This window comes from Centruroides sculpturatus, unplaced genomic scaffold, assembly GCF_000671375.1.
Source record: "Centruroides sculpturatus isolate CEXI.00-Female unplaced genomic scaffold, Cexi_2.0 scaffold529, whole genome shotgun sequence".
Classification (NCBI taxonomy): Eukaryota; Metazoa; Arthropoda; class Arachnida; order Scorpiones; family Buthidae; genus Centruroides; species Centruroides sculpturatus.
In genome coordinates this window covers 198,730-211,008 of record NW_019384820.1, presented here as the reverse complement: position 1 = coordinate 211,008, position 12,279 = coordinate 198,730, and the positions used below count along the sequence as shown (strand labels likewise).

Here is a 12,279-nt window from a genome sequence, read left to right as displayed (position 1 = left end):
GGTAATGCAGAATGATTTGTGAGACTGTTTTAAGAACATTGGCAGAAGTATGTAGCTATAGAAGGTGCTTATTTGAATGTATTCATCTGTAAATATTAATATTTGGACTATTAACATAACTTTTATTTATGAGTACCAGAGTAAAAAATTTAGTTTATTTTTGACTCTATCACATATTTTAATAAAATGTACACAAAAATGAAAATCAAAAGTGTTTAGACTATTCAAAGTATATATACTAATATAAATTTAAACAAATATTATCATGTATTTTTAAATTCAAAATTTACAGATCTGTGATTGTTATAATAATAACCTGAGATTTAACATTGCTTTTTAAGCAAGCACAACAGATGTTCATAAACTGTGGAAAAATATTGAACCACATTTAAAGAATTCACTAAATACTGTTTATATAAGAGAAGTTTCAAGGTATTTATGATGATTTTTATTTGTATTTTAAATATTTACATTTGTTTTAAAATTTAATTTTAATTTATTATGATATAATGATGTTTTAAGAATAATTTTTACTAACATAGCTCAAAAATAATTTTTTGTCTTGCAGATTTAATAATTACATGTCACAAAATTTTACTACTTGTCTTGTTTTATATACTATATGTAAATAAATGAAACAAAAAAATGTTTATATTAATAATAATAATTTATAAAATTATATGCAAAATAATTTTAATTAAAGTTCATAAATTTGCAACAGTTTAGAAATTATAAAATATATATTTTTTACTAACATTATTTTTATCTTAACTCATCCAACTCTCTTAGTACGCAATTTTACCAAATTGGTGTTTGTTAAATTGTTGAATTTTAACATAATCATAACACACGTATTTTTTTTTTACATACAACTGGCAAACAAAAATATTACAAAATTTGCAATGTCATATTTTTCATAAACTATTATAAAAAATTGTGTTTTCTACATGCTAAGTCTAATCTGCTGGAATAGTTGATCATTAAGCTGCAAGAAATCATTATTAAAATATACTTTTACATATTCTTCATTTATTTGTATTAAAAAATAATTTGACTTCATGCATGAGAAAGCAATTGTTATTATTAAGATCAAAGGTGGACTGATTGATTATTACTACATTTTGTATCCACAAAAAAAGAACCTATATTAAATTTTATTTTCAGTTAAGAATTATTGTATATTTTTGAGACATTTCCTATCATATAAAATTTGCATATAGTACATTAAGTATACTGTTATGTAATATACTGAACTGTCCTATATACTATATAGTATATTAAAATACTAGAAATTATGGTATTTTTTGATTATAGAGCTAAGACACACAGGTACTAAAAATCATATAAATTATGATTTTTATTACTACTTATATGATTTTTGGTGCCTAGATGTTCTAGCTGTAATGATTGTTAACAGACAAAAATGCTTATTTCCTACCTAATTAGTATTTTTTTTATACAGAAACATAAATGACATTATATTGAAGTGATCCTATTCTATAACTGAAAACCTGGTTACAAAAAGATAGATTTTCATGTCTGGCAAAACTTTTGGGTACAAATGTCTCTTGTGCTGTTTTGTTTTAATTTTAATTTAAAACAAATATTTTAAAGACGTAACAAAGATGAAAAAACTTTCCTTAAAAAAAGTATTTTGTAATTGTGTATAATATCTTCAGACGTGTGAGATAATAGAACTAGGGCAAATTTGAAAATGAGAACATTTAATAAGAAAATTGTATCTCATTAATTTCATATTACAGATTTTTAATTTATATAATATTTAAATGTTTTACAAAAACAAATAACAGAATATGTAAGATTAATGATGGTGATAATAAAATGTCATTTTTATCAAGTAATGCAAAAAAACTCTCTCTATAATAATAATTTTTTTGGTTTTGCTAAATATCGCTATAAAGGGATATTGAAAATTATACTTTTGTAATTACAGTATTCTTTAAATATTGGAAATCTAAGTGAAAATCTAATCAATAAAAATATTAATTTATACAAATATTTCATTTTCATCAAATTTCATATTAATGAATTTCTGAATTTGTAATTTATATGAATTGTTGAATAAATTAATATTTTTAAAAATTACATTATAGCTTGTTTTATATTTTAAAAAAATCTTTGTTGGCAAATGTTAAAATTAATTTATTCAAAATGCACAGACTGAAAAATATTTAATTTTTATATTTTATGTAACTTTAGTTATATGCACAAAAATATGGTGAGCCTTAATTCATGATGACATGTAACCCACAAACTTGTTAGAATAAAAATAAAATCTTTGCATAGATCATCCCATCATATATCCCATACCTGTGGGAGCAGCCATTGCTCCATAGGAATAATTTTGTAATTACATTTTAAACTGCACCCCTTTCAGATTCATTTTTTAAACACAGACAATTTGCAGATTAAATTCATAAAAGCAGTACTTCTAGCTAAGAAATTTTAAGTGGAAAGTGTTATTGCTTGTACTTGAAATACTTCTAGTCTGACATTGTGCACCACTTATATATAAGAAAAATTTAATGTTTAGTTTTTGCACATTTTACATGTATTGATTTTTATTTTATTTTAATACAAAAAACCAGATAAAATTATTTGAGGATAAATTTAAAATAACAATCAAAANATTTTTAAACTTTCTAATTTTTATCCTCTTCTGAAAAGAATCTTCTTGTATTACTTCTTGCATCTTCACTTTTCAAAGTGAACATCTCACAAGTCAAAGTTTTAGATCAATGAGAAAGATTGTGTTATTTCTATCATATTCTTGACTTATGTGGATACCAAATGTGGATAGGTCAAAATTATCATGCTATACAGTGCTATATGTAATATATATTTACATATTATATAAACACTAGGAAGACATTTTTTTATGGTGAAAAATGATAATTTATTTGTTTTTCAAGAATTATTGTATTTTACATCAAATGACTATTATTAGTTGTATTTTAGTTCATCTAGGGGTCTTATAAAACACTTGAAAATGATATATAAAAATGAAAGAAAATATTCTTTGCCAACTTGAAAAATAATATCTAATAAACAAAAAATGCGATACAGTAGCCCTGTGGAGGATATGCCCAGTCTGAAATCACAAATAGCACTTAACCCTATATATACCATGTTTTTTCTTAACTATACTTATCTTCTTTATTGTAGTATATCTTATAAATACCTATGGTAAAGGATAATGTGCCAAATTTAATCCATAAATTAGGCACAGCAGAAGATCAACACAATAAGTAATAATAAAATAGAATGATATACTGTAAAAAAGTTATGCAAATGTGGTCTCAGTATATGAGGTTTTTCTTTTCTATTATATCAAGAACTTTCACCTTTCTCTTAAAGAGTTTTATGGTTTCTGAAATGTTTAAATTGTCAACATCACTACTATTTACAACATAGACATGCTTGACAAAGGGATGATTCATATTCTGAATGGAATATTTACTGCTTAAAAAGAAACAAATCAAAACTGGAAAAGTGTAGATATAAATCACCTCAGTAACCTTAGTTTTATAACAGTAATATCTTAAAAACAATGAATGTTTTTGAACAACTTGACTGGAATAAAACTAAGGTTACTGAGGTGATTTATACCTGAGTGGGATGAAGTGGGACAACACAAAATTTCATAATGCTATTCAGAACAGTGTACAATTTAAAACTTATGAATTGTTTAGTTCTGGTATTTTCCTTTTAACATTTTTGAAACATGATTGACCATGGGTAACTGAAACCACAGATAAGGGAGCAACTGTATATAAAAAAAACATATACAGCGATTTTATTTAGCTTTATTAATTAATTTCAAATAAAGTATTTAATGGTATTTAATTAAGTAGAAACATTAACTAATATTTAAATTGATTTTTTTTATTTAAAAATTTTTAATATTTCTGTGAATAAAACAAAACAGTCATGCATAATACAGGTATCTCTTGTTTAACATAGTTTTGATCAACATTACTTTTAATTAATGCAATTAAATTATTTGCAATCATTTCTTGGACTACATATTCAAAATTTTGATTATCACAGGTCTTCTCTCACTCCCTTTCATCCACTACAAGACTCAGTACTTGCACGGTTACCATTTAAAGAGAACAGATATGTTTATTCTGTTTGCAAATAACAAATTACTAAACTTTTTATTTGGTTATGTATACAAATATTTACCTCTTGTCATTATACTGAAGATAAAGAATGGCATTACAGATGAAAATGAAAAGAAAAAGGAGTGGTTACTTTAGACATTAAACTGGATGTAATTAAAAGATTTGAACATAATGAAAGTAAAGCTAACATTGGAAGAGGGCTAGGCTTCAATGAGTCAACAGTACACACTATTTTGGCCAAAGTGGATGATGCTATGATAAAGGTAAAATTTCATCTATATCTTTAAGTAAGCATACTGCATACACAGTATCAAAGTACAGTTATAATTGGGATGAAAGACTGTAATCTGAAGTGAATTCCAATTGGTATGAATAATATCAGGGTTAAAGATCTTAGCTTATTTTCATACCTGAAAGAAACAAAATACAAAGAGGTTACTGCAACATTTACAATGAACAAAGGATAGTTTAAAAATTTAAATCTAAAGTAGAAATGCAAATCTTAAAGTAACAGCTGTGAGTCATAGATGTAATATCTAAATTTCCTGTTGACTTACAGAAACTAACTATGATAATTTTCAACATGGATGAAACTGGCCTATATGGGAAGAAAATTCTAGATGAAATTTTCTTTTTACTAAAATACTTTTTGCTAAAATTCCATTTTAGCAAAAAGTAAAGAATTATAGTCTGGCTATATAGCATCCAAAGATTGCATAACCATCTTACTTGAAGGCAGTGTTGAAGTGGACTTTAAATATAAGACCAGAAATCAATTTATCAAACCCAGAACCCTACTCCCTTAAGAGGGTGTAATAAACAATCTCTGCCAGTCATTTGGAAATCAAATAAAAAGGAGTAGTTCACCCATTCTGTGTATGATGACTGGTTGAATTCTTATTTTTGTCTAGCAGTTAAAATTTATTATAAAGCTAATAATTTATCTTTCAAAGATCTATTTGCTACTTGAATGACCCTGGTCATCCTAACACACTTAATGACTTGTGTGATAATGTGCTTGTTACCATTTTACTGCAAAATACAACCAGATATTATTGCATCTTTCAAAGCATATTTTATTAGAACTTTTTTACAAGCAGCTAAAGCTATAATGAAACAAGATGTTATTACTCTTCAAGAATTTTGGAAAAAATTGATTAAACATACAATAAAAAACATTCCTGAATCAGGAAGAAGTAACTTGCAATTGTTGAGAGCTAAGTTGTTTGGAAGAAACTTTTGTCAAAATGCACTAGTGATTTTAATAGATTTGAACATACTGACAGTATCATAGAAGAAATAGTTACTGTTGTAAAGATCTTTGTTTTAAGAACATATGGGAAATGCTCATAAACTATTGGAATTTCATGAAACAGACTTGAGTGATGATCATCTGGAAATCGAACAACAATGCATGTATGAAGAAGAAGCAAAGAAATGTAAAGATAAAAATGTTTTAAAGGAGATTACATCAAAATAACTTGTAAACTTCTTAGTTTTCATTAGTTCAATTCTTGCTTAAGTGTTTTAGGACTTATTAGAATTGAGCTTAAAGAAGAATAGTTATAAAAGGACATAAAGCTTAAAACAAATCATAAAACTTGTAAAATTGTTTAATACTTTAGAATCTCTCATGCATCAATTAAGGGATTTTGACTCTGATTTTAATAAAATCATGCATGTTCATTTATGCTTCTATTAAAATCAGTCAAAATCACATTACATGATCAAAATTCATGTCATTGGAAAATGTTTCATTGATAAATTTTTCTGTAAAAAATAAACATTTTTTAACCTGTTCAATAAATAATAAACTCACATTTATTGTTGATTTCTTTCATAAAAGTATTATATTATATATACTTAAAAATTTTGAGCCTCACTAACACATGATCATACTTTATTTTTATTGGTTATTATACTTGATTAATGTAGCAACATTGCAAGATTAATTAACTGCATTAATCAAGGGATACTTGTAGTTGACGTGATTGTTGTTCAGATTGTTCAACTGGCATTGATGTGTGTAAATATTATAAGTAATAATCTGATATTACATAATATGCCTAAAAATATTTTTATTTTTAAAAATTCTGAAAGTCAAATATTAAGTGCAATAAGTGTGTTGTTTTTGACAAGTACTATCTAGTTTTAACAAATCTTTAGTTTTAATATAAAAACATACAATTGTAATGTAAAAATTGCAAAAATCCATTTTTTTCAGAATTTGCTACTATATTTGGTTTATTAAATACTGCTGATCAAAAAATTACTTTCAATATTTTTAATGATTGATAATTTTTTGTAATATGTTTTCTACATTATTATTTTTGCTGAGTAAATTTAAATATATTTAAAGTTTCTCACTAAAAAGTTACCTAAAGTGAAATACTTATTAAATAATTTCACATTAGTAATTTCACAAATCTTTCAGGTTTTTTATTTTATCATAAAATATAATATTAATAGTTGAAGACAAAATAGGTAGTTGCTGTAGCCTGAACATTGTCATTTGAGTGCATACGATTGTGAACAAGTTGTTGGATAACTTGAGGCATGATGCTCTCTATGTTGCTTGTTTTTGTTGTTCTGCTCCTTTCCAAAGTAAGAAATGTCTGTCAATTTATGTCATAAAGATATTACAGTTCCTCTATTTACATATGAAATATAGTTTTTCTTCAATGCCTGCTACTATTTATGCCAAAAAGTTTCATTGATCTCTAGCAATTGTCAAGCAGTATAATAAATTTTTTTATTAAATTAAAATACAGGGTAAATTAGGAGAAGAGGGAAATATCTTGGGGACAATAGTACAAGTCATTGTAAGTAAAAATCTTGGTATGAATATAGATATTATACTCAGTAGTATAAGAGATACAGTTGTATGAAATAATGAATGATATGTATTACATTCAAAACAAATGTTTAAAACTTGAACTCTGAACTACAGTACACTTTACAATTGAGTCAGTCAAACAAGTTACATTGCTTTGATTTACATCCCTATCACTATTAGCATGGCCAACATCTGTTTCCAAATGCTGCAATTAGACTTGGATTTTGCTTTTGAGTTAGCAGTGATGATCACCACTAAGTCAGAGAAACAACACATGATGTTCAGACACGAGTTGTAAAGTTTATTGAGGTTCAAGTTTTGAACATTTGTTTTGAATGTAGCATGTTATTCATTATTGTTGTATTGTAAGCAACTTTCATATATCTATATCTCTGAAACTATTGAGAATAATACTCATGTGCATATGAAGTTTTTGCTTACAGTGAACCAAGATATTTTCCTCTCTTCCTGACTCACTCTGTGTCATATTCATATGCACATATGGTTTATTTTAAAGTAGAAGTATCTGTAATAGGATGATGTTTCTTAATAACTATTAAATATCACATTTATTTCTAGAAAAAAGAAAAACATTCCCGGAAGAGAATAAAGAGGGAAAAACGAGTAAGTGGAAAAAATACTATATATAGACATAAAACATGACATATAAAATTAATAAAAATGTAGACTTAATATGTCAGATTTCCATATAGTTATGAGAAATATATTTTTTGTAATTATGAAAATAGTATGTTAAAATGAAAACTAAAAAAACTTTTCATAATTTTTACAAAATTAAGCTCTATTTTTACATTGATACTGACTACAATTTACTTAATATGATGCATTTTCATATTTTAAGTAATTATTACATATATAATGTATAGTTCTTAATAATTTTTAAGACTAATATTCACTGCATGTACAGTGATTTATGTGACTCAGTATAGTTGATACACATATGTAACTACAATATTTTAAATAAAATATTACTAATACGTTTATCAAATACAAGTTAAAAACTTTATAATATAAAACTAATTTTTTAAAACTAAAAAAATAATTAATTTTATTTTATATCACTTTGTTTAAATTTATATTTTTTATTATATCAAAGTCTAGATGATGAAAAAAGTCATCATCAGAATGACAGCAAACATTATGTCTTTCTTCACTCTCAAGTTTTGATAATACAGTAGAAATTTGTTATTAGGACCAAAATAGTGCTGGGTTATTGAAAATATTAGATTACTGGATATTTTTGTATTTTAAAAAAATTTGATGTTATGTGACCCAAATGTTGCATACATTGGTGTATATTTTGTATCAGCACAATTTATATGATTTTGATTTTTTTGCATACACTTTGTTCATGACTATACCATGTTAAGATTGTAAGTTTGTCAATCAGATAAGTTTGCAAAAATATTAATGAATGTATTACTACACAAACTCAACATTCACAATCATTCATGTGCATATAATAATTATTTTCTCAACATGTACTGTATACATATTCACATGTATCATATTGATATGCTCTAGGTATGAGAAACTTAGTTTTATGCATGCTGTCCTTGCATTGGCTCATTGGGAAGAAAATACATTATTCATGCATATTGCTGAAAACAAAACATGCTAGCTGTAACAAAACAATATTTGTTCAACACAATACAATGTAGACTATGACTATGTATGAGGATTGTCACAGAGGTACCTGACCTGATTTATAGATGGCGGTAGTTCTTTGAAAAAATTACTGTGGTCAAAAGTACCAACCTTATAAACCGAAGTTTGAAGATGTTATGTTGTTTAGTATTTGTTTGACAGCCATCAATAGTGAACAATCTCAGTGAATTTGTAAACATGGAAAAAATTGGCCATCGTTATGTGATTTAATACTTTCATTTGAAAGGTCTCAGTCCAATCAATATCAAAGCTGAGCTAGATTCTACTCTGGGGAGTCTGCTCCCTCGTTTACAACAATAAAATATTGGGTGGCAGAGTTTAAACGAGGCCATATGAGCTGCCAAGACAAACATTGCAGTGGTTGACCAAATGAGGTGACCATGCCAGAAATGGTGAAGAAAATCCACAAAATGGTATTGGATGACTGTCGACTCAAAAGGTGAGAGCTAACAGACATGGTAGGCATTTCAAAAAGTGCTGTACATTGCATTTTGACTGAAAATTTGGACATGAGAAAGCTGTGCATAAGATTGGTGCCACATGTGCTCACAATGGAACAAAAACAGTGTTGTGAGGATGTTTCACTCGAGTGTTTGGCAATGTTTCGCAGCAATAAAGCAGAGATTTTATGTCAATTCATAACCATGGATGAAACATGTGTCCATCACTTCACACCTGAGACAAAAGAACAGTCGAAACAATGGACTGAAAGGGGAGAATTAGCTCTGAAGAAGTCAAAGACAGCTTTATCTGCTGGCAAGATCATGGCGTCAGTTTTTGGGATGTGCATGGAATAATTTTCATTGATTATCTTCAAAAAGGAAAAACAGTCAACAGCAAGTATTATGCAAACTTATTGCTGCATATGAGTGATGAAATCAAGAAAAAAAAAAGGCTGCATTTGGTGAAAAAGAAAGTGTTGTTTCATCAAGACAACACACCAGATCACCCATGTGGCCAAAATCATTGAGTTAAGGTTCGAATTGCTTCTTCATGCACCCTATTCGCCAAATTTAGCCTTCTCAGATTATTTTCTTTTTCAAAACTTGAAAAAATGGCTCGGTGGTAAAAGATTTGCCAACAATTAAGAGGTGGAGTCAGCAATTGATGGCTATTTGAGAAGCTCAACAATTCTCACTATAAACAGGGTATCTAAGCTATTGAACATTGCTGGGAAAAGTGTATTGAGCTACAAGGAGACTATGTTGAGAAATAAAGATATGTTTTCCTAAATTTTGTGTGACTTCTTTGTTAGGTTGGTACTTCTGGGACTACTCCCATACAGTTTATTGAATTATACTGCATAAAAGTTAAATGTCCTTGTAGTCTTGAAACAACAGTGATGGAAGTGCAGAACTGCTTCATCTGGCACACACTGAAAAGTATCTAAGATTAATTTTCAGCTACTTTTCGGACAGTAATGGATTATCAGACATTCTGGCTTATTGGTTGTCAGATTAAATTTTTATTCTTATTATATGGACCAATTTTAATATCAGACATATAAACTTATTTTAAAAATGTGGAAACTTGTTTTATGTTTCATTTAAGGTTTTTCTACATCACTGAAAAATTACATTTTTTTATCAGTGCTAAGGGTATATGAAAAATTTGAATTTAGTATAGCAATGAGTGTACTTGCATGCCTATGCACCATTCAACTAATATACAGAGAGTACACTTGTATATCAGTCACAACTGACATGTTAATGACTTTTTTACTTGAACAAATTTATATTTAGTGTTGAGTTTTTATAAAATTATTTAAACTTTTAAATATTGAAAATTAAATATTTTCAGCTTACAAATCATTTGATTGGACCAAAATCATTTCCTTTAGAAAGAATGTTAGCTATATTTTATTCAATTATTGAGGAAAAAACACCTCCAAAGGCAATTATATTTTCTCAGGTAATCATTTTTTAAATTATTATTTGAATCCATATTACAAATAATAATTATTGTTATCAATATATATACAATTTACTAGAAACAATATAATATAAATTAGATACTTCAGTGTAAAAATTAATTTTTAGATTGCTTCTCTACAATCTCTGCAATTATTGGCATGTTCTACTCATCCAGAAGAAATTAGTTTGCCAAAATACAAATGCCTGGCCAGTTTGAGCCTCATTAGAAATATTGGAAGGTATTTTTGTTAAAACATCAGAATTTATAGTTTAAAATTAGTTTCTAATATATTTATTTATTTTACAGAATAGTTGATTTTGATGTCCTTCAATATTTAGATGATTTTACATAAATTATAAATTGTCAATAAAATTTTTATAGATTGTTACTATTATATTTTATGTACAAAAATTCTTTTTTATATTAAAGCACATTTTATACTTTGTACGTATTTTTTATTTAAGTTTATTATTAAGATTTTAAAATATTTATTTCAAAAGTAAGNCTCAAGGGGGGAAAAAAAAATGATCTTATTAATAAGGACGAGAAGCAATAATTTGCGAAGTTCGTGAATAAAGATAAAAGAGGTCGAAGGTCGAGCGCCCGAAACGCGGACCAACTATAGTATTTTTTGGAAAGGAGGAGGAGAATTTTGTGTATTACTCGGTCTCCAATCAGGTACGGGTAACGTCTGTACGGAACTCGGTCGTCCGAGTGAGGGTGGACCGGGGGTCAGCGGCACGCGAGCGGGCGTCACACTAACGAGCCTCGGGCCAGACAAGTGGCACGAGGCCGTGATGAGCCCGGCACGAGTCACGAGATCAAAGGTCACCCGCTTTACTGATTAGAGGGAGAATGTTGGGTACGATTTTCCGACTTTACATCCGGAACATAAATATCGGGCCCGAGCTTCCCTCCCCGCACCTCCGCGTTTCTCGGGGATAAAACTTTTCTCGGAAAGACTCGATAAATCAAATCAAATCTTTTCTTCCACTTTCATCTGTTCTTATTTGTTTGCTCCAAATTATAAGCTTCGTCTCGACAAATTATTTCGCTTTTCCGCGAATTTCATGGTGGTCCAAACCAAAAAATTTGTTTTTCGTTCGTCGTAAAGACGAACAAAAACAAATATTTAAATATTCGACTTTTTAAAGTATATGCTTTATACAAAATCGCCTTCATAATAACAGACTATTTGAATATAGAAATGAATAGTCGTCATAATGAATACATTATATAATTTAAAATTGCATGAAATTTATTCCCGGATAAAAATAAATATTTCGACAGAAATTTACTCGTAAATTCCGTAAATTGTCAAAACAAGTTATGAATATTTATAATTTTGCTATAAAGTCGGAAATAATGTTAAATTAAAACATTGTTTCATTGGCTGGAGTGGTTGCTGTAATTCTTACGTGTGCCAATCAACTGTCATATCTTTATAATTATTTAAATTTCAATTCGGTGAATTCTTTGCCTACTGTTACAAAGAAAATAGATTTTTTTTAAGTCGATTGTTCGTCGAATGGGCACCAATAGACATAGCCATGTCGTGGGTTCAACTGGACCCCTAATTAGAGCATGATCCCCGATACCCCATTTGTGGGCCTGGAATTGTGAAAAATTCCCGAGGGCTAACGCTTAACTAGATTATCCGGCCAAGTTTTTATATTTAAAATACTGTCAACA

General features: G+C 27.9%; 1 protein-coding gene across 1 annotated transcript in view; it reads left to right on the top strand.

Moving 5' to 3' along the window:
• LOC111629915 (origin recognition complex subunit 5-like) overlaps positions 1-11,033 on the top strand; it is a 31,937-nt gene extending 20,904 nt beyond the window's left edge. The window contains exons 10-15 of the mRNA XM_023373861.1: positions 342-432; positions 7,428-7,512; positions 7,564-7,608; positions 10,474-10,584; positions 10,713-10,825; positions 10,894-11,033. Of these exons, the coding sequence (XP_023229629.1) occupies positions 342-432; positions 7,428-7,512; positions 7,564-7,608; positions 10,474-10,584; positions 10,713-10,825; positions 10,894-10,939 (491 nt within the window). The 3' untranslated portion in view covers positions 10,940-11,033. The remainder of the gene's footprint in view (positions 1-341; positions 433-7,427; positions 7,513-7,563; positions 7,609-10,473; positions 10,585-10,712; positions 10,826-10,893) is intronic.
• The last annotated feature ends 1,246 nt before the right edge of the window (positions 11,034-12,279 follow it).